At 37.1% G+C, this 23,606-nt stretch overlaps 1 protein-coding gene across 5 annotated transcripts; it reads left to right on the forward strand.

Moving 5' to 3' along the window:
• The first annotated feature begins 724 nt into the window (after positions 1-724).
• ppp1r1c.S (protein phosphatase 1 regulatory inhibitor subunit 1C S homeolog) lies at positions 725-23,322 on the forward strand. Of its 5 annotated transcripts, none has more exons than XM_041578840.1 (5): positions 725-1,306; positions 3,482-3,542; positions 10,044-10,078; positions 11,230-11,284; positions 22,775-23,322. In XM_041578840.1, exons 1-5 carry the CDS (start codon positions 1,226-1,228, stop codon positions 22,861-22,863), a joined length of 321 nt encoding a protein of 106 aa, XP_041434774.1. In that variant the 5' UTR covers positions 725-1,225; the 3' UTR covers positions 22,864-23,322. The 5 variants fall into 5 exon arrangements, with proteins under 5 accessions (XP_041434774.1, XP_041434775.1, XP_041434773.1 ...); XM_041578841.1 differs by having other exon boundaries at positions 11,244-11,295; XM_041578839.1 differs by having other exon boundaries at positions 756-1,306; positions 10,041-10,078; positions 11,244-11,295.
• The last annotated feature ends 284 nt before the right edge of the window (positions 23,323-23,606 follow it).

Below are 23,606 nucleotides of genomic sequence, written 5' to 3' on the forward strand. Positions count from 1 at the left end.
CACTGATATTATTCTGAACACAACTGTGGCATCATCTGCCCTCTCCAGAGAGCTCATCATAGCTGAAATAAAACAGTGTATCATTATATAATTCTATAAACCGCACCCACAGCTGCCTGGAGTCAAGTGACCCAGGGGAATGCATACTTTAAATTCTCTGCGCATGAAAGACTAGGGGGCCAGAGCATGTCAACATGCTTGAGGGCCACAAGGATTGCGATGAACAAGCAGCATGACAGCAGGAAAGTTGAAGAGAGAGGCACCATTTGCAGCTTTGGAGATTCGGTGACCTGACAGCTAAATAGTCTAAATTGGGAACCTTGGTAGATAAGATGGGCCCTGTTTCAGACAGAAACTTTGTGAGTTTATTCACAGAGTATTGATTTAAGTAGAAACGCAGAAAATATTAACTGCTTCGCATTTACATTCTCAATAATGAGCTGAACTATTTATAACTCTGGCTGAGCTTAATTTCAGTCTTAGCTGTACATCTCTGCTTCAAGTAGCCCTGTGGTCCGGTAATGCTCTACAATTAAAAAGACCTTCAACAGTTAGTTAATGTGTAATTCAAATAAAAGTAACTGTGATAAATGATGATATAGTAACAATCACGAACTGTCTCAACAAACCTGTTTTGACTGATGTGTGTATCGCTGAAGTCTGTAAATGAGATATGTTTAATTAATCATTCTTTGTTTTCCCTCTTGCTAAAAGGTAGGACCAAAAGCAGTCGGGAGGTGATGTATATCATATATGTGCTGTTAAAGCCTCCTCACTTTCTGATTTGTCACAATGAAATATTAATGGTCCATCAGCAGTGCTTTGAGGGAGCTTATATTGCATTTTTGAGTAGACGGCTAGTAATGTACAATAGACAAATCCCAAGGCACCAGGCCATTCAAGGCTAGCATTGCATTTTCAATTAGGCTCTGAGTGAATCCTTGGCATGTGCAGAAGCAAAACTGGTACACAATTAGCTTATTGTTCTTTCAGCTTTGTGCACAGACGATCTGAAGGACTAAGGAAAAAAGCCAGCTTCAAGAATTGCTATTGATGTGGAATAAGGGAGTTGCTCTGTTCATGCAGTTACACTTGCTAACCCAGGAATTTACAGCTATTATCAAGTAGCAGTCAGACTCACTCCACGGCGTGTGCCAAGGGCTATAGTCACTGAGAAACCTGCTCTTTTCCAGGAGGCTTTGTTTCATCTGCCATCAGCTCAGAAATGGAACCCAATAGTCCCAAGAAAATACAGTTTGCTGTGCCATTATTTCAGAGTCAGCTGGATCCAGAGGCCTCAGAGCAGGTATTTATTGTCTTTTTATATCTGCAGAAGGCAAAGGTGCAAGTGGTTTGTCATTTCATAATGACATTATTTAAACATTAAATAATGTTCCATTTCTTCTGTTTTCTTTTATAACTAATATATAACTAGTACAGCAGCTAATTAGATAAAGGAGAGTATAAATATATGTTACCCGGGGGAGGGGGGCTGCACTGGCCTTTTGATGAATCATAGTTACAGTAGGACCTCTCTCTTGGCTTATATATCAATAGTTTTGTAATATCTAACTGGGATTTTGTTTGCACTTTTACATGGATATTTTAATAATAAACTGCACGGATAATTGTACTGATTTTGGACAAAAATGGGGTTTATTACTAAGCATCTTTCTTGACTGTGCTATACACTGTTCTTAAAAATACTTTGAAGTCCTGTTTAATTGTACTAATCATAATTCTCTTGTGAACCAAAACCCAATGGTATTCAAATATTGTATTCAATACAGGTATAGGATCTCTTTCCCAGAAACCCATTTCCTAGAAAGCTCCAAATTACAGAAAGGCAATTTCTCATAGATTACATTTTAAGCAAATAATTCTACATTTTTAAAATGATTTCCTTCTCTCTGTAATAATAAAACAGTACCTTGTACTTTATCACAACTAAGATTAAAGAATGAATCCATATTGGAGACAAATAATCCTATTGGGTTTTTTTTATATTTAAATGATTTTTAGTAGACTTAAGGGATGGCTATACAAATTAGGGAAATCCAAAAACCCCAGGTCCCAGGCATTCTGGTTAACAGGCCCCACACCTGTACTAGAAGAGTGTATTTCATGTTGCTAAAATTATTTACGTAGCATAATTTCTTTGCATATGTAGGTAGATACAGATATGTATAAAATAACCTCTTTCTGTACTGAATCATTCTAATCCTGCTTCTAATAATGAACTCTATGCTCCATTTCCCAAAATAATATTATATATACAAATTTTTTTCACTCTTAGTAGTAAATAAAAATGTCAACTCAAAGGAGAAGGAAAGCTCCAAGACAGTTTATTGCCAACATATTAGCCACAATAGTAGAAGCTAGAATGCTATATTTATTCTGCAGAATGCTTTACCATGCCTGAGTAAAAAGCTCTAGAAGCTCTCTGTTTGTTTAGGATAGCAGCTGTCATATTAGCTTGGTGTGACATCACTTCCTGTCGGAGTCTCTCCCTCCTCATTCATAGCTCTGGGCTCAGATTACAGCAGGGAGGGGGAGAGGAGCAAACTGAGCATGCTCAAGCCCTGCCCTGGAGGTTTCAGCTAAAAACAGGAAGTCTGATACAGAAGCCCATGTGTACATAATAGAAGGAAAGCATTACTCTGAGGGTTTACTGGTGTATTTATATAGACCTTTCTGATAAAGCTTACTTAATTTTAGCCTTTCATTATCCTTTAAGAGATGTATTATCATTTATAATAATGCTCCTGATTTGGTCACAATCATGTGGTGGGCCTGCTAAAAAAAATAATGTAATAACACAAAAGTTCAAAACACAAAAGGCGAAAAAAATAAATAAAACAACTAAAAACTACACAGTGTGACTTGTCCTTCTTTAAACAGATTTGCTGACTACAATGCTCAAATGACATGTTTGTTTAATTACAGCTGTGACAGGTCTAAATGAATGTGGAAATATTAGTTATATAAAATATTCATGACATCATTTATAGAAGTTATATAAAATATGCATGACATCATCACTCAGGCAAGTATGACACATGCATTCTGTAGATATACTTTATATATTATAAAACTCGGGCCTGAGCTCAACCTAGGCCCGGATACTGTCTGCAAGGAGTTTGTGTCTTCCCCCTTGTGTGGGTGGGTTTCCTCCAGGATAATTGGCATGTGAAAATATGATAGTGACTTCTTTAGATTGTAAGCTTCACTGATGTGAATGATGTATAATCGCTGTAAAGTGTTGGGTAAATGTTTCGGTGCTTTTAAAGTAACTTAGATGTCATTACCAGGACTGGAAGGAGACAATGGACGGCTCTATTGTAAGATAACTGTCTGTCAGATTCTTATATCCAATGGGAACTATTCAGTTTATCTGAATACCAGCCTTGCCTGGTCTAATGAGATACAGTAACTATCACTGATGTGATATCTGATAAGAGTGCCTTTGTATTTTGTATAGATAAGAAAGAGAAGACCCACACCCGCATCGCTGGTTATTTTGAATGAGAACACACCGCCAGGTCTGTACATGTTGGATAAAATTCATTATAACTTATCATAGATTATTATGGTTTTAGTATACACATCCTTGTATTTTTAAAATTGAATATGGTACATGCAATTAAAAACAAAACATGTTCATTTAGCTGAATAATAGAAAATGAGTGAGTGGTCTGAGTGTGATGCTAAATTCTAGCAGAGTTGTGCTATGAGTCTAATGGAGCTAAAATCAGTCAATTTAATATAAATCTCTTGGAGAACTTTTCCATCAGTCTGATGGGAATGCAATGGATGGATAATCTGACCCTTTGGCTGATATAAATCTCTTGGAGAACCTGTCCATCAGTCCGATTTAAATGTTTTTGAAAGCATTTCCATTAGTTTGATATAAATCTCTTGGAGAACACATGTTGAAGAGATGATATCCCAATCTCATGGAGCAAGTGGCCTGGAATCAGATGTAAATATCTTGAGAAGGGGTGGCCTTTTTCTTGAAAAGCAGGAGGCTTCTAGTGTGATGTAAATTTCATAAAGGCCCAGAGCATAGAGTGAAGTTTAGGTTCTCTTGTACTAGATATTCTCGGAACTATGCAACACCAATGTATTGGTAACCATGTTATAAGTTATAGAGGGCCCGAATCAAATGATGGACCTCAGATCAATGCTTGAAGCAAAAAAAAGTCTGAAAACCACAGGTCTGGACAAGACTTAAATTATACTTTCCTATTTCACCATGGTTTGTATAACATCAGTGTGCACATCTTGCCTGCCATTGATTGGCTCATAGGTCCATGAAATTAAATTTAGTTTAGGTGTCCTCAACAGTGATACTTGTTTGAAGGGGGAAAACATCCGAGAAATGCTTATATCTGGTACTAACAAATGTCTTGGTTAAAAATGTAACTCTATATTTCACTTCATATTATTTGAAAGGTTTAAGGTTTTATATGATGCATCAAGCACATACTACAGAATCCAAAAATATTAAAAGTAAGTAAGTTTTACAAACAAATGAGGGTTTTGCACTGTGAAGGGAACTAGTAGGATGAAAGAATTGTGTAGGAAAGGTAGGAAGCAGTCTAATATAAATCAGTAAAGCATGATTGTAAAGTTATCATCATTAAGTTAAAAAAAATATTGTTACAGAGTTGTTTAAGCACATGAAAGGTCTGATGGTAGAACCCTAGGTCCTGTTGAGTCCAGGGCAAATGTCCTTTTATTCAAACAGTCTAGCACATGTTTTGCAGGACACTTCCTACATTTAAATATTAAAAGATTAAATGAATATTTTTTAAATATTTTTTGCACAGTAGAGTGTAGGTAGACATTCTATTTATATATTGGCACAATATGCACTTGCTAAGAGTTAGAACCTCAGAACAACAAGTGACTATATTTAGATCAGTACCTCTGGGTATCACAAAAAAAAATGTAGTATAATATGAACTGAGCTGAACGTCACTAGATTGCCCTTCCTGGGACTCACAGGGGTGACTCATATCCACTGAATCACATCTGCCCTTTTCTATTTCCACTCATTCTTTCTGCAATTGTTGGGTAAACTGCAGATAAGGTTCCACAAATAAACGTTGGGAAATATGTATAATTACTACCAGCTGAATGTTTGGGGTGTAAGCAAATCTGAAACAAAAAAAAACAGAAATAATTGGCTTTGGAAATAGTTACAATACAAGGAGTGGTGAAAATGATGTATAATCATTTTAGTGTACTGCAGAATATGTGGGTGCTATATCAGTAAAGGGTAATAATAAAAGAAAAGGATATATGTCAAGTTACAGAAGTATATTAAACATGTGACTGGGACCTGTGTGTCCTGTATTAAAGTCAGGCTTTGCATTATAACTTTCTTAACAGTCGGCCAATGCTTGATTCTGTATATCTGTGTTAAGAGAGAATAAAGGAATTAAGAAGTACATGGCAGGCTCACATAATATCATGTCACTGTCCATTGCAAATATGGTCTGGCATAATCAATGTTAGAATGAGAATACACAATAGTAATGGGTAGGAAAAGTATCACACCTTTTCCTAAACAAAGATATTGGTAGGGAATTATGTGAGGCTCTAGTGTATGTGTATAGTTCAGTGATAGAATTTTTGCCTGCTTAGCTGATTTAACCAGATAGTGTTTTTCATGTTTAGTCTTAGACTGCCATTTGCTATTGGAAAATAAATCACAAGGATTCACTGTAATCCCAGTAATCCCACTTTTTATCCAATAGCCATAAGGGGTGGTTTTCCCTGGAAGGCTCTAAAATTAATAATTTTTGGTAAAAAAAAAAGTGGGGGTAAAATGTATAAATAAAATTGGATTTTAAACCGCCTATACCATTGGCATCTCCTTGTGTTGTATACAATTTTAATCAGGTTCTGCAAAACAAAAAAGACTGTTAGTACAACTCAATCTTGGGTGAGCTAAGTGCATGTTCTCAAGCCCATTTAATGTTCACATTGTAACCTTGCTTACTCAGCCTCTGTCCCTTCTATGGTCACACTGTTCAATCAACTTGTGCTCACACTGGAAGTTGCTGCACCAGATCCTGTCTGGCAGACGGTGCAATGGATCCAGGGTTGACTCTTTAACTTTCAGCTCTTCCCTCTCCTCCAGGGCAATCAGGATCTCAGGCCCTTCTCTATTAATGGTGATGCAGACTTGCAATGTTGCTTTCGTGTGAGTCCTTTGTAATGGAGTCCATGTTTATGTCTAATATAGATTCTAGTGACCCTAGTAACCCCATTAGTAGTAAACGGAATGACAGATATGGCTAGATTTATCTACTCTCTGAAATAAATGCATGGTGCTCAGAAGCACCATTTCCAACATGTGTTTTTCTGTTAGGATAATGATTCCCATAACTTGCTTACGTTTGCTGCTTCTCATTTACATACATAACCTAAAATATCTGTTGTGTGCTTGCTCCTGTGTTCATTCGTTTCTAATATTGCTGTTTCAGTACCGAATCTGTGATTTTATCATTAGACAGTAGCAAAAGGCCGAAGGAGAGCCAGGGAATGGATATGTAGAGCTGCATATCCTCTTTCTAAACATTGCAAATGGCTGGACAATTTATGATGGTCTGATGATGCTCACCCCTTCAGTTCACTTATTTTTAGATAAGAGTGCATCACTCTTTGACCTACATTATGTGAAATACAGAAGTATCCATCAAGCAAGTTAGCTATTTTGGTCCGTGATTGGACACTTTTTGCCAAATACTATTGTCATTTCAGTTGTATATTAATATTTTCATTTAAGCTATGTGTCAATACGATATGATAAGTATGAGCTCTTTTATAAAGTGTGTACAGTGTGCAAAACCATGAGCATTGTCTACAAAGCATTATCCCTTCTTAAAATCTGCCGGAAACACAGGAACCACTTTGCTCTCTGGCCTAGCAACATACATAACATCTGTAGGCCACTTTACCCAGTGGTTATAGTAAACTGACACCATTGCTCTGTCTTTAACAACCCCCTCCAGCATGATGAAATAGAGGGAGTTCAGTACGCTAATGAATAAATAAGAGTAAAACAAAGACAAATTAGATATGAGTAGAAAAAAATTCTTTAACAAAATTGTTATTCCTAGAAGATATGGAAAAAAATGTAATATGTAATGTTATTTTGTATTAATGTAATATATTAGCACATTTGTAAATTATGAGAATAAAGCAACCTTAAGACCTTACAGTAAATTATGTGATCACGGATGAGCTACTGAGTACTGTTTTGTGTGGTTTGGCAGCAAGTCAACGTTTTAGCTTTTATCCCTGGTGTGCAGCTTCCTCTTTACAAGTTACAGATGAGAGCGGCAGCTCATATCTTACTGTAACCCAAAGGAAGCAGATTTCTTGGAAGCAGAGGAAAAAATAGGGCATTAAGCATGGAAAAAAGTTTGATATTTATATAGATTACTATTTGCATGTGTTTAGAAAGTGAAAACTGGTGTTACTATATCAGGAATATCAAAGTTATTGCAAATTGGTTTATGTTTTTGCAGGAAATCCTGTCAGCCTCAGGGCAGAATGTTAACATACAGGGTCATTTTGTGCTCAAGTATTTATTTCAATATTACCTTTCATATATCACAAATTCAAGTAAAAACATTACATCACTATTCTAAACACACAAACACAGTTAGCAAAATAATGAAAGAGCTGACATCACACCAAGGAGTCTTCACCACCTCATATTAATGTTAGTGTTCTCTAATTTTTACCCTGGTAACCATATGGATAACCATGTTGGGTAACTGACTTTGCCTGGAAGAAGGAAAATCACTGGCACACAAGGAAATGCTGGCAGGTTGAGCCTAAAGGGGTTTCACCCCAAAACATTGCATGCAGCAATAAATTTAGCAAGGGCTCACCCTGCCAGCATTTACCTTGCGTGCCAGTGATTTTCGTTCTTCCATATTGGGTGTGAGGTTGCCTTCACAGTGCACCAGGGATTGCTATTACTTGGAGTGCCAGAGTGTGCGAGTGACTTTGTCCCCTCACTGTATGTAAGGCCCAGAGCATGATGGAATGGTAGATGATTCATTAACCAAAGACACTACTTTGTAAAACCAGATGTTTTCAAGGTCATTTAAAGTAATTGTATAATTAATGTCTCCAAAACCTATTAGGGTAAGTTATAAACAGGCAGTGAAAGGTAATTTCTGCCAAACAATCAATTAGGTATATACCTGATTTTCAAGTGTTTGAAAATAAAAGCCCTTGACTGTGAACTAGGATATACGATCTTTCAACTTGAGACAGCTTGATATGCAACTTGAAAAATACTTATCATTTTAAATGGCTCACTGCTATACTTCCTCATACTTACTATGAGTTAAAAATGGGTGCTGAGCTTGGCATTTGTAAGGGCTTATATATATTGGTCTTCCAAAATTCCCATGTATAATGACATTTTTAAACCTATGGTGCAGAAACCTTAATGGGGTCTCCATGCTATTAAAATGGCTTACCAGGACCGTATTAAATACACTAAGGGGCCGATTCAGTAAGAGTCGAATATCGAGGGTTAATTAACCCTCGATATTCGACTAGGAATTGAAATCCTTCGACTTCGAATATCGAAGTCGAAGGATTTAGCGCAGATAGTTCAATCGAACGAATGAAGGATTATTCCTTCGATCGAACGATTAAATCCTTCGAATCGAACGATTCGAAGGATTTAAATCCAACAATCGAAGGAATATCCTTCGATCAAAAAAAGTTAGCCAAGCCTATGGGGACCTTCCCCATAGGCTAACATTGAGTTCGGTAGCTTTTAGATGGCGAACTAGGGGGTCGAAGTATTTTTTAAAGAGATAGTACTTTGACTATCGAATGGTCGAATAGTCAAACGATTTTTAGTTCGAATCCTTCGATTTGAAGTCGTAGTCGAAGGTCGAAGTAGCCCATTCGATGGTCGAAGTAGCCCAAAAAAACGTCGAAATTCGAAGTTTTTTAACTTCAAATCCTTCACTCGAAGTTAGTGAATTGGCCCCTAAGTTGTCTAATAGGCAGTAGATATTATAATTAGCTTTCGTGGCAATTAATGGACCACAAAGCTAACCCCCAACTTCTACGTGTCCCCTAATGAAAAGAGTTAAAACCCCAGTTTAAAGGCTTTACTTAAAAGTCTTTTAATATTATAATAAAGGACTTTTATCTCTTTGTTCCTATAGAGTTTATATTGCAAGGCTTAAAGTTTGGCAAGGCCCATAGCACCAATCATTCATTTACATTGGCATCTGACTCATGGAATACTTTTACCCAATGTTACTATATAGCCTGTTTATTTCATCATTATTTGAGTTCCAGCATGGCATATACTGTAGATACAGGAGCTGACAGTATAGAAGGGTAGATGAGTGTAGAGGCAACAGGGGCAAAGAGCATCAGACAGAAGGGGAAACAGAAAGGAATAAGTAATATACCAGGATAGCAGGAGGGGCAACTGACACGTGCTTGGATGGTAAATTGCTTTCATTATCCTAACTGTACTAGGTTGTTGATGATGAGTTGATGTACCTTAAATAAAGGATGAAAAGGGAAAACCAATTTAGAGAATAGTTTCCAGGGCAATTGACTACAGGGTTCTAGAAATACCCTGTACTTGTAATAATGTCTCTATGTGAACAAGCAGGGCAAAGATATCACTTTATAGCTTAGAGGCCCACAGTTATGTATTTTTGTGGATCAGCTAGTATTAGAATTAGTTAGCGAAGAGCTGCTTGTATACAATTTAATCTTTGAGGCAAACAGATAAGACACTTATTTCATCAGGGGTACAACAGTTTTATTAGTATAAAATACCAATAGTTTGTTGTTCATGGACTATTAATATGAATTTTCTGTTATGTGTATGCCCTATACCTTTAACCTATACCAGGTGTCTGAGAGTACTGAGAGTACCAAACACAATCATGGTTGCAAGACCACCTTGTCCCTCCTCTTTCTAATATGCCTTCTTGTAGAATAATACTATGTTTTCTTTCTTCACTTAGAAGTAGATGACCAGAGGACAAACAGTACAAATGAAGAAGTAAGTAATGTACCTTCTCTGGTAAATACAGAGAAGGTACAGAAGCAAACAAATATTGCTGAAAATGTTCTACATAAATATTGAACAGTATGTGGCTGCGGGAGCTCTCATACAGTTCTTATATATTTATATTTACCAGCAAAAGAGTTGTGTGTGTGCATTTTCTTGAATCAGGAGTGGAGCAGCGTTTGTATGTGATTCTTATGGTGAAGGGTGTTGTTATTCCTGCAACCCGCAGTGGGAACCGTGGACTTACTGCCATGGTCCACTTTATCAATGGGTACACTTGCAAAGGATATCAGAAGAGGCAGGATAGCTTCATCTAGGAACACGGCTTATTAGTCTTTATTTTGAATGCTGAGAACAAATGTTTGCAGAGTGGTTGCTATGCTATGTGGAGGATTCACTTTTTGATGAATCCTCAAATATTTCAATAATTTTTTTTATGCGGTCATGGCGTTAGATACAGGATCTTTACACTAAAATCATGAAAATGATAAATTAACTTCTGAACTCCTTTTATACTGAGATCACTAGGGAAACCTCTACCCACCACACAGGCAAACAGGTATAAATGTGCTTTGGTTCTCTGTCTATCTTTATTATTGTTCAAGAGCAGATTGTAACGACTATAATGTACATACACACACAGCTTCCCTAATCAAAATACAAAAAACGAATTTTCCAATATAGAAACATTTATTAAATATCATAGAAACGTTTTGGGATATACATTCATTCTATTCATTAAGCTCAAAAATACACATGTGTAAGGCAATGTGTGCGCAAATTACGTTCTCATGACCCTGCTAAACCTTGTAAAACAATTCTAAGCACTGTATAACTTATACAGATTGAGTTCTCGTTTATATTTGTTGACATGGGAAAAATATAAAACAATAGATATATACAGTAAATAGATAAATAAAAAGATGTAAGATAGATAGATAGATAGATAGATAGATAGATAGATAGATAGATAGATAGATAGATAGATAGATACATGATAGATAGATAGATAGATAGATATATAGATAGATAGATAGATAGATAGATAGATAGATAGATAGATAGATAGATGATACTCAAATCTTGAATGTTCTGCTGAAAATGTATTATTGTGTTATTTTTATGTTATTTTTTGAATGCAGAATGTGTCCCCTAGGCAAAGGAAGCAGAGTGTATTCACAGCACCGGCCATGAAAGGTACTGTTCAGGTACTGTTCTCTTTTCTGCTATACTAATGCATGCTCCTACCTGTAACTACATGTGTTGTTCTGAATGGACTGTATATTCTCTTTGTTTTGTCCAACTTGGGTCTTTTCCTTTTCAAACAAAATTAACTGAATAATTCATGTTTCCAAAGTCACCAATCTCCCATTAACGTCACACGTAAAGTGGCACTAATGATAAAACTTATCAACTTTAACTGGTATAGTCATAATAGTTAATATATCCTCATTTAGAAATATTTTTAACTATACTTAATAAGGAAGGGAGAGAAAAATAAATGTATAAAAAACAGGGATTGTAGTGTTTCTAGAAGTGGCCATTTAGACCTATAGCCTGGGCTATATACTCTTCAGCCATGCTTGTATATGCTCACATCCCATTTCAATGACGGTGGAAACTAATGCCTGTGGGCACCATATTCACGGTTAGGTAGCTGTAGTAGTTTGCATATTCAAATTTGAGAAGAATAAAAAAAACACATGAGATGTGGCTAAAAATTCTCAAATTTTCGGTTGCCAGAGCTTTAAACTCATGTGAATTTATGGTTGGATTCAATTTTCCCATTTGAAAGGTTTTTGTGGTTGGCAGTGTTGGGGAAATGTAGGCACAGATAGTGGATAGGTAAATAGAAATGTATCAGTTCATATAGCTACTGCAAGGGATCACTGCTCTATGGGGAACTTAATTGGGGATTGACTACAACACATTGTGATAACATTTGCAACAACGTAGAATAAAGTCATGGTGTGACAGCATTAATTGGGGTAGATTTGATTGAATGCAGGTGTCTTATAACCTTTGCTGGAATTTTCTTCAAATTAATCTCATTAGCCTACTGGATAAATTGAAATGACTTACTATACAGATTATGGACAATGTTTACATATATCTGTATCATTATTGACCTTTATGAACCGCAGACTGGCTTGACTAGATGTTAAATCTCAAATGGGTCAATTCTGAATGAAAAATCTAATTTCATAGAATTTGCTTTCCCTGGTGATAAATCTCCAAATCACTGTAGTTTAATCAGAAACTATCTAATAATTATTAGTTGACTTAACACTTAAATTAAAGGGGTTGTTCACCTTTAAATTAACTTTTGGAATGATGCAGAGAGTGATATTTTGAGTCAATCTGCAGTTGGTTTTCAGTTTTTATTGCTTGTGGTTTTGTGTTATTTAGCTTGTTATTCAGCAGCTTTCCAGTTTGCAATTGCAATGACTATCTGGTTGCCAGGGTGCTAACTACCCTAACAAACTTGCATTGATTTGAATAAGTGACTGGATAAGATATATAAGAGAGGGCCGTGGTTTTTGTAGATGTCCGGCCAGTGACCTCCATTTGAAAGCTGGAAAGAGTTAGAAGTAGAAGGTAAACAATTTAATAACTATAAAAAAAAGAAACACCAATATTAATTGAAAAGTTGCTTAGAATTAACTTTGTATAACATACTAAAAGTTCACTTAAAGGCGAACCACCCCTTATATCGTGGTGCAACCAACTGAGGGATAACTGATACCATTTGGTTAGTATTTGGAGGGATAGACACATTTCATATTTCATATTTCAAATGACAATAAAATCCACTTGACTTGACTTGAAAATGGAAAGTGTTCACATATGTCATATTACACACAAACAAAAAACAAGAGATGTTAAACCTCATGTAAGGAATTTTGGGCAAAGGCATGCAAGTTATTCCTGTATGTCCTTGTAGCCAACTAAAAATCCAGAACTATTGATTTAACAGATAGGCAAATCCCTAACGTTGCCTTAAAACTGCACTGCAGACTTGAGAGCTGCAAAGCTGGTTACAAGGACACCAATGTCCAATCCAGTCAATTTCTGATCAAACTGCATGATCACCTATCCATGTGTCCTATTCTTTATAGGAAGGCAGTATCTGTAGTTACCCATTGAAACAATTAGCTTAGACAATAATTTTTGCCACCGTTATGCGAATTACCTTGCAATGGGCAGCAGCTGAGTTCTGAGAGAGGGCTCTCCATATTTGTCCTTGAGACAGTCGGTCAGTGTCATTGAATCTCCTCTCATTCATCTCAGTAACTTCTTTCTGATATCATTGCATCTCTGTATATTAAATAATGTCACCAAAGCAGCAGAATTCTGAATTGGCCAAAGTTTTCAGTGTGTTCGTCTGTAGTCCAGTACAGAGTTACACAAAATGACAACAAACATAAATATAAACATAAGAGGAATTTGGTCCAGAGTGGATTGGGGCATTCTGCAATCCATGTATAGACAGTGTGACACCGAGAACTGTAGGGGTACCTGGGTCAATGTCTTGGTGCCACTTTCAATGGTCTTTTATGGAAACAAAGCAGTCACAGAAGTAGTTCTCTTAAAGGCAATCGCAGGGCTGGATTTCAACTGTGGGCGCCCCTAGGCCACACAGTCCTAGCGCCTGATGCTGGGCCGACCGTGCTGTCCTAGCGCCCACCACCCGCACCTCCCCCTTGCGAGCACACGTGTAGGAGCACAGGGGAGCTAAGCAAGTGGCTGGGCAGCATGCCACCCCTAATATTTTGTCGCCCTGGGCCTTTGTGACGTGTGTGTGTGAACTGAATTCCCTTTTCCTTCCTTTTTTCTGTTTCTCTCTCTGTCACCCCTCCCCTCAAAACTGGCCTTTTCCATCTCAAAATGCCACCCCCCAAACTTTTTATTATACCAGACATTATCTTCAATCTTCAATGACTTTTGGTGCACACCATCCTCTCTAGCTAATCTCTTCTCTTTTTATCTCAAATCAGATACTATTTTTTTTGGGAAATTAATGTCCCATGTACCCTACAACAATAAGCATCTGCAGATGATATTTAGGATCTATCAAATATCCAACTGACTGGCCTGAGTTCTCATTCCATAGTGATTGTGGGGCAGATCTGTACAGTTATGATCCATAGTTGAAAGAATTGTTCCAATGTGGATAATAAATTGTTGGATCTAAATGGTTCAGTAAAGATTAAAAATTAAAGATTAAATTATCCCTTTTAGTTTGAACAGATCAACTACATTTCAACCCAAAAGTGGCATACGTGCCTACCCAAACTGTGGCCTGCAAACAAAATCTTGGCATATAGGCAAGTTGTATAGTCAAAATTTACTTTCATAAATTGTTCATCAAATATATTGTTAATAACTATAATGCTGAACAAAGACAACACACTTATTTACTGTTTATCTTAATTACTAGCCTCCTATGCAAACTATGAGCATTCACACCATACATTCTAGGTTACATCAGCCAATGAATGGATAGTGGTCTTCCTGTTATGGTGGCGAAATAGCCATGGCATAGCTCAAGTTTTGGGCAGCCATTACATAGCTCAGGGTTAATGAGCCTGCCATCTTGTCTGTCCACATTATAATCCATCCTTGGCACAAATATTTTTAGTGATTCAATTGAAAACTAAAAGCCAGTTTCTGCTTTTAAAATCTGCTTTTCTAAGCATGACCTATTTCACTTGGTATCCTTTGTTGCATATGCAGGTGCTGAGCAGGCAAAGTCCTTAATTTATAATGATAACCACCAATCTTCCAGCATGTTATAGCTAGTGATGGGCGAATTTATTCGCCAGGCGCGAATTCGCGGCGAATTTGTGCGATTCGCGGCAGGCGAATAAATTCGCGAAACGCCAGCGAAAATTCGCGGAAAAAATTCGCCGGCGTCAAAAATTTTTTTTTCGAAAAACGGACGCCCGCGTCAAAAACGGGCGCCGGCGTCGGAAAAACGGGCGCCGGCGTCAAAAACGGGCGCCGGCGTAAAAAACGAGACGCTGGCGACGTTTCGCGAATTTTTCGCCGTTTCGCGAATTTCGCGCGAAATTCGCGAATTTTTCGGCGAAGCGAAACGGCGCAAATTCGCCCATCACTAGTTATAGCACATAACTGCTGAGAATTCCGATCTGCTTATGAAACCCAGAAGGAAAGACACACTCTATTCCCTTGAAATTCCTTTTATGCCAGGTATGGCTGAAACAAGAACAGCACTGTAGAAAGAAGAACAATTATAGACTTGTATTTTAATGGCAGGCACTACATGATCTTTTTACATGTATTTTAGACATTTCTAGACATTTTACAAATGCCTAAAATAAAAGAAGGACAAAAATCAATAACTCCATGTTCTCACGACATGTTCTAACTCTCAGCAAAGCTAGACCTCTCTTTAAAACATGTGTTTTGTATAAAAAAATGGAGGTGGAATTAAAGTAGTTAAAGACTAGCCTTCCATTGTACCAGATGATCTAGAGGTAGGCCAAGAGCCTAGTATGCCCCAGCCAAAGATAATTCTGAGCAACCCTTTCTTATTCATCATAATCATTTCTTTATATAGCGCCAAGATACGCAGTGCTTTACCTAAGTTATAGCAAACAGAGAATAAATGGTGGAAAACAAACAAGGGTTTACAGAATAAAATAGAATTAGAGGGCCCTACATTCATGCCATAGGCTGATATAAAACTTGTAATATTTTGCATTTGAAACTGACATTTACATTTTGTGAGAGTGGGCCTTAAATGTCAGGTTTTTTTAGTGGGACCCAGTCCAATACTAGATAACATGTGAAATGTGAAAGAAGACATTTGTGGGTCAATATTTGACTAAATTGTATTTATTGTCAAGAGAAGACCACCAACCACAAGCAACCAAGAAAATTGTCTCTATAAATTAGTGCTGATTGCTTATAAACTCAATAGCCTGGATCTTCTCAACAAAATCTGCCAGTTTATGGGAAAGAGCAGCCAGGTTGATGGGGCCATATATTCATTCTTACAATTAGCCAACTTATGCCATCTGGCTATAGGCAAGTAACAATGCATCTGTCTGGCTGTCAACCGTCATGTCCCAGGGGTTTATCTGCGATTGTATTTAACCTCATTACATGTTTTGGAAGCCAGCTATCAAAGCCATAGAGAAGATAACATAGCTGCCAAGCACTTTCAGCATTGGACCTAGGATGTGGCAGGGGGTACCAGAAAAAAAATGAAACTGCTATTGTGTAATGGTTCCTAAGAAAAATATGTGTGGAAGCCTTTGGCTTCTCACTTAAATGCTGCAAATATGTTTTTAAACAATAGACACCATAGTGAAGACAACAGCATTTGGCCTATAATCTCAGCTTGATTTTTTTATATTATTGTCCAATTCACCAATCTGGGAACTCTTGTGAGCATTCTCAGATAAGAATTCACTGGAAGAGAATGGAATTTGCAAAAAGAAATGGAAAAATTGAGCTCTTCAAAAAAAAAAAAACGTGTGGGCTTAAACAGAATAAAGGAAACACAGAACAATTATGACCAGAACAGAGATTAAAAGCCTTGTGACAAAAGCACTAGGTAATTAGGAACAATATAACTTTTGACAAGAGCTATAAAGCGAGTCAGAACAATCGCACTACATGCCAATGAGGTACTAAAGTCAATGGAGTATCACAGTGCTCAGCCTAATAAACCGTACAGCTTTGAAAAGCAGAACATAGTGACCCTGTTCATTGCCAACATGGCAAACATACAAGGACAAACTATATACCGTATGTGGGATGCTGAAGGCAAAAGCATTAGTATAGAACAAAACATTCTCTCAGCTCAGCGAAAACAATTCCAAATGCAGCAAAGTTTCACGTCTTTATTACCATCAAAGTTCTTTCCCCCTCCAATTAGTTTTGTTATGCTGCATCTGGAAGCAGCCATATTGCATGAGTGCCCGTCGATACCAGATGTCCGAATTTTTTATTGTCTAAAAATTGTGCTTAGTTGTTCCCAGCAGTATTATCCCACTAAAACAAATGGTTACAATACATTGATGACAAATAACAAAATGCACATGGCAAATACAGCACAAGTCATTATACAATTCTGTTGGAATAAATGTAGGGATTGTGCTGCATATAATATAAAACTGGATACTTAAACAATACCATAATTGTCACGGTTAAATCAGTTGCAGTTCATTTACTGCTGGATGCTTTGTAGCAGTTTTTAAAGCTGATGTAATCCGTCTTTAAGGGTAAGACTCCACTAGCGTTTTCGGCGTAATCCTACGCACTGCGACAAAACACATGCGACTTGTCGCATGTGACAAAAATAAGGTAATAGAATTGTTGCATGGTGTCGCAGCATTGATCCGACGCGACACGACTGTCCGATGCAGGCGCTGCATTTGTTGCAGTGCGGATTGCGCGAAAACGCTTTTGGGGTCCTACCCTAAATCTCTTCTATTCCACTACCCAGGAACCTATAAACAGGCTGCCCAAACTTAACTACAGATTCTTCAGTGAGTGTCAGGCCTATGTACTCTTCCTGAGACACCTTGCCGTTGTCAATTGACGTTCTGAGAGTACGTTATTAAATTTCAGAACAACATAGTGGTCTTTAGGTGATTAGTTCTCCCCTGCATCCAGTGGTTCTGGAAAATGTGGTATTATTTATGACACATTTATTACAAAAGGGGAAAATTGAGGTTTGTTTAGAGCTGTATCTCAGCAGCATTTGAGTAACAAATGGTTCAGCAACTTATCCGTTGTAGAAGCATTGCTTCTTCTGCAAAATGCTATAAATTTGGTTGTATAGTGAACATAGCAAACCCACTAGGTCATCATCATCATTTATTTTATCATCATCATTTATTTATATAGCGCTGTCAAGATACGCAGTGCTTTACTGCAGTTATAGCAAACAGGGAATAAATGGTGGATAACAAACAAGGATTACAGAGTACAATAGGGTTAGCAGGACCTAGAGATTAGAGTTTACAAACTAAAGGTTAGGGTACAATTGAGACATTAGGATTATATAAACACTTTGTCATTTTTGATACAGCAATGATTAATTAAGGTACATCAAATAAGCCTCTTTAAACAGGTGGGACTTTAAGGAGGTCATGTAAACAAGACATATTTGTAGTCTTATTACAGATTTGCCTCGTGTTCCTTACTGATGACATGGCTTATTCCCTCTCTCTCTCTCTCTCTCTCTCTCTCTCTCTCTCTCTCTCTCTCTCTCTCTCTCTCTCTCTCTCTCTCTCTCTCTCTCTCTCTCTCTCTCTCTCTCTCTCTCTCTCTCTCTCTCTCTATATATATATATATATAATTTTTCAATGCAGTGGGAAGATATTCCACATTTTCAGGACTAAATATATACTAATTATTATGTTGTTTTTAACTAGAGCATTGTGATGGCAAATATACTCCATGTGCCATAGACTTATAGGTGGCTATACATGGACTGATTTACAGTGGTCTGATAATTTGCCTCAGGGGCCCAATGGATGCACCCCATAGAACCGTGCTGTTGGTTCTGGGTGGCCATCTGTACAATCAGAACAACTGGAAATGAAACAATTCAAGCCAACATAAATGTTCTGCCAGTCTAAATGGTTGATAAAGAAGAACAATAACTGTTCCACACATTAGATACATTTTCATGTGTAGGGGCCATTAAATGAAAACGATACCCCCCCCCAAACAATGTAGGTCTCTATAGAAATATATTGCATAAAATGGCTCATGTGTAAAACCCTGCTTCATGTAAATAAATAAAAGTAAATAAACCATTTACATAATAATATGCTTTTTTAATTGCATGTGCCATTGGGTAATCATAAATAGAAAATTGGCATTTTAGAATATAAGGGCCGCCCCCTTGGATCATAGGATTCACAGTACACACAAACAAACTATACATGTTAGGTCACATGAGCCAATTAATGGACAGAGTTCTGTCTTTTGCTTCCACACTTCCTGTTACAGTTAGAGCTGTAGTATTTCTGGTCAGGTGATCTCTGAGGCAGCACACAGACCATCACAAAATGGTGGTTCAAGGCAAGAGATGTAAAAGGGCAATATTTACTTAAATATATACAGTATACCAGTTTGGTAAGATTCTTATATGTTACTTAATTTGATATAAACTATCTGTTGCTTAAATATTCATTTTGAGTAGAGGCAGAGCTGAATTGGAAAATAAAATGGGCAGTGGATAAAAATTTTCCAAGGACTTACAACAAATATGAACTGAAACTAATATGGGGTAAAAACTATTACTGTTTATAGATAATGTTCATATGGAAAGAGTAATTCCATTTCTGCTATTGTATGTGTTTTTTATTTAGCTAGTCATTGAATATGCACTGTTCATTTTGTATTACTGGGAATATTCATATTTATTGGAGAAACTCACTATTCACAGGAATATTTTTACTTTACAATTGTGGTAGCCATAGCAACTTGCAATTAGCTTTGACCAGCAACTGCAATAAGATTAATGATGACAATAATATCATTAGTTGCTTATGTTTTTGGATCTGGAGGAAAAATAACACCTTTTTCGGACTGTGGGAAGCACATCTGCAGTTGAATACATGCATACATGTAATAAAAGTCACTATATCTGCACCATGCCTAGTAACTTTTCTTTGGTTTTTCAAAAATTAAGAATTTGAACAAGATTCTTGAGACTATAATAGTTATTTCATTATTATTTGAATCTAATTTTTGCTAGCAGCTAGGGTAGTTAGGCACAGAGCCGTGATGCCATGCACTGGCAAGTATTTACATTAAATGTGTGCACAGCACTCCCAGGGCTTCCAATCAGTCTCAGAATGCTCAGAATATTTGGGTCATCTCATTTATTATCACCTAAACAGTCTCTGCAAGATAACTAGAACAAATATTCTCAGGCAATCTGCAAGTTGTGTGAATGCTCTAGTGGTCTAGCCTATATATTTTCCTATATCGTCATTAGTACCAACTGAGAGAGGCAAGGGACTTGTGTTGTGAATATATGAACCTCTGGAATTATTGTTATACTGTGTGCTGAGTATTTATACATTAATTATACAATTGTGTACACACACACACTGTCACTACTGATATTATTATGTAATGCCAATCACAGACCAGCTCTGCAGGAATATACTGGGGCTAAAGAAGAGAATGGTGCTCAACTGCCCAGAACAGATAGATGCATCTTGGGAAATTGGCACCTTGATCTGCTTTAACAAACGTGCCAATTATTTTTATAATAAAGGGGATGATTTATCACAGATTGAACTGGAAAAATCAGGCAATGTTTTAATGAATTTACACATTTAGCAAAGCTAATAAAAGTGTAAATTCATCACAATGTGTTTGAGCAGTCAAACGACAGAGGTACCTCAGTGCTCCATGGTCCTCCTCAGATGAAGTGCCCAATGATGAATGCAAAAGGAGTTAGGTAGAAGGAGCTCAGGGACCAAGGAGTATTGTGATATCTCTGTCAAAAGTATGGTTGATTTTCTTTTTAATTTGGGATAAAGTTTTTTTTGTGCGCCAAATAAATGTTTCATGTATGGCACTGCCTTCTACTTGTATTTGGATATCCATCATTATAGATTAGTCAGAATTGTTCCCTTACCTTCAATAATAAATTATACGTTTGAATAAATAGGGCATTTTTACTTTTTGTGTGTTGTTGACTCTTTAAAGGGCATGTAAAGTCTAAAATAGAATAAGGCTAGAAATGCTGTATTTTGTATACTAAATATAAACATGAACTTACTGCACCACAAGCCTAATCAAACAAATGATTTATGCTTTCAAAGTTGGCTACAGGGGGTCACCATCTTGTAACTTTGTTAAACATCTTTGCAAGACTAAGACTAAGTGCACATGCTCAGTGTGGTCTGGGCTGCTTAGGGATCGTCATAAACAAAGCTGCTTGAGTTCTGCATGGCTGGGAAGTAAGGCGGGGGCTCCCCCTGCTGTTCATGATTGTTTCCCTGCTCAGCAGTTAGGGACCATCTGACAATTCCTATCCACAGTAGTAAATGAAGGGAAAATTTCACTGCATACAGTCAGGTTTCTTATAAAAACGGTATACATTTTTGAATTAAAGTATATTGGAGATAGGTTTCTTTTTCATTAAAGAAAGTAAAGATGGGATTTTATTTTTTGCCTTTACATGCTCTTTAAAGGGAATATATATCTTAATTATAAGAAAAGTCTAATTTTCTGTATATGTTCATGTTAAGTAAAATGCATTTGGAACAGAAAAGAGGTAATTTACTTTGGCTCCGACAGAAGCGCAAGAGCACTAAGGGGTGCAAGCCTTCTGCCACCTTTTCAAAAGTTTTTTACTGGCTGAGCTGCTTAAAGCAAGTGGGTGGTAGCATAAAGGGGCAGGGTGATGGCATAACGGGGTGGTGCAATGATATTATTGGCAACCTGGGAAGATTCCATATGAAGAAAAGATTGGGGTGGATTGGGCATTAAGTGGGTGGTCCAGGGGCGCAACTAAATATGTAATACTGGCTTTGCCTTGGCAGTTGTGCTTCTGACTAGGCTGAAAAAATGCCCACCAAGCGGCAACTCTAGATGCAAAATCATGCCACTTAGTGCTAATTTAAAAATAACTTAGGTCCAGGGTCTGGCTGTACTCTGCACCTGGCACACCCTTGTGCATCTGAATGACATGTTAGTAAAGGTACTACTATGTGCCTCCACAAGCCCACCCACACCATTAATACAGCACTGCCAAACACAGGCTGTACTGTATTCATGGGGAAAACAAAGGTCTCTGTACTCTGTTTTGGAGTGCAGAGACCTGCAGTAATTATTCTACCTGAATGGAAAGGCCAAATTTGCAACGAAAACATCATGGATTACCAGGTACTCCTTGTTTGTTTTTAACAATGGAGGAACTGGCTGGTAAATAAATCAAATGAGGCAAAGAGAACTGCAGCAGCAAGGGATGTGAAAATAAGCATGGTACATCGCATCCAAATTTTGTACCTTGCTAAACACTGAGTAAATGATCCCACAGACGTAATTATTATTTACTAACTTTTCTGTATTTAGTCTTTTTGAATTAAATGAGTCAATATTAATAGCAGCTGCCATAATCTTCCTGTAACAAGCAGCCAATACAGCTCCTATAATGGTTTCTGTACCAATGCTTGCTTGATTATACCTTGATTATACCTTTCAGTTCCCCATTTTCACTCAGAAAGAAAAACTCTAAACAGATTCCATAGTTGCTGAATATGATGTCCCTACTAAATATAATCCTCCCATAGTCTAATATGGCGGATTGCTTCAAATAGCTTCATCAATTATTCTAAGACACAAATGTAGTGTATTCACTTATGTCATCAGTACATAATCAATGGCAATAGCTTCTTAAATAAACAAAGTAGGCAGTAAGCACATTATCATGATATGGCCGGCTATAAAATGCCTTGCTTTATAGTTATTGAACCATCCGTCTGTTTGCAAGAGAACCACAATCTCATATTACTGAGGTCAGTGTCCCTGCAGCACACACTCACTATAAATGGATCAGCCACTGCCTGAATTTACAAGAACATAGAAACCATTGATTTTTTTAGAGAAGTCTACGTCAGTATGTCTGGCAAGGAAAAAAAAGAAAAATTATATTAATTTTCATCTGTCTGTTTGCAGCGGTTAAGCAGATAAAAAAACAGAATGATTCTTCATTTCCTGAGGAAGAGGAGGATGGAGAGGATGAAGAGGAGGTGTGTGATCACTAAACAAATTCCTTCACCTTTTGGTTTTTGTTTATATGGACTATTGTTGTCTACAGAGCCTTGTTCTATAGATTAACACTTTTACACAGAATGCATCAAATGCGCAGTGGGAGGGGTTTCTTCAAGTGAAAAAAAAAAACAACCTTCCTCAGCAAAATAAAGGAAAATCATGTAAATTATAAAATATCCACACTACTGTCATCTTTATGGGGCATTTCTGTTGACTGATACTGCTAACAGATGAGACATATAACCCAATGTAAATATACAAACCACTGTAAAGATATTAAACTGACATTTGGAGACATGGGTGAAAAATAAGGGAGTTTTGTAAGTGTGCCGAGAATTAATTAAAATTGAATCTTCAATGTACATTGTAGCAAGACTTCAAAGAGGAAGTCCAATAAATGAGATCTAATAACTTGATTTATAAATTGGTGCATTAAATGTTTTTTGCTAGCATCTGATTTTCATTGTTATTATTGGTTAGAATCCTTGCACTATCATGCGAGATATTATAGCACGAGGAATAGACAAGCTACAATTTAATGCTGCAAAAAGGTAGTGTAAATATGCTTTGAGTGAGCCCCTGTGTCTGCAGCCAAACTAGTTAATTCCACTTAGGACCCCAGGCAATGCAAGACCATCCCAGTCTATGTGGGGGAATTATAATACAGGTATGGGATACATTATCCGGAAACCCGTTATCCAAAAAGATCACAATTAGGGAATGGCCATCTCCCAAA

The sequence above is a fragment of the Xenopus laevis genome, chromosome 9_10S (assembly GCF_017654675.1).
Source record: "Xenopus laevis strain J_2021 chromosome 9_10S, Xenopus_laevis_v10.1, whole genome shotgun sequence".
In the NCBI taxonomy this organism is placed as follows: domain Eukaryota; kingdom Metazoa; phylum Chordata; class Amphibia; order Anura; family Pipidae; genus Xenopus; species Xenopus laevis.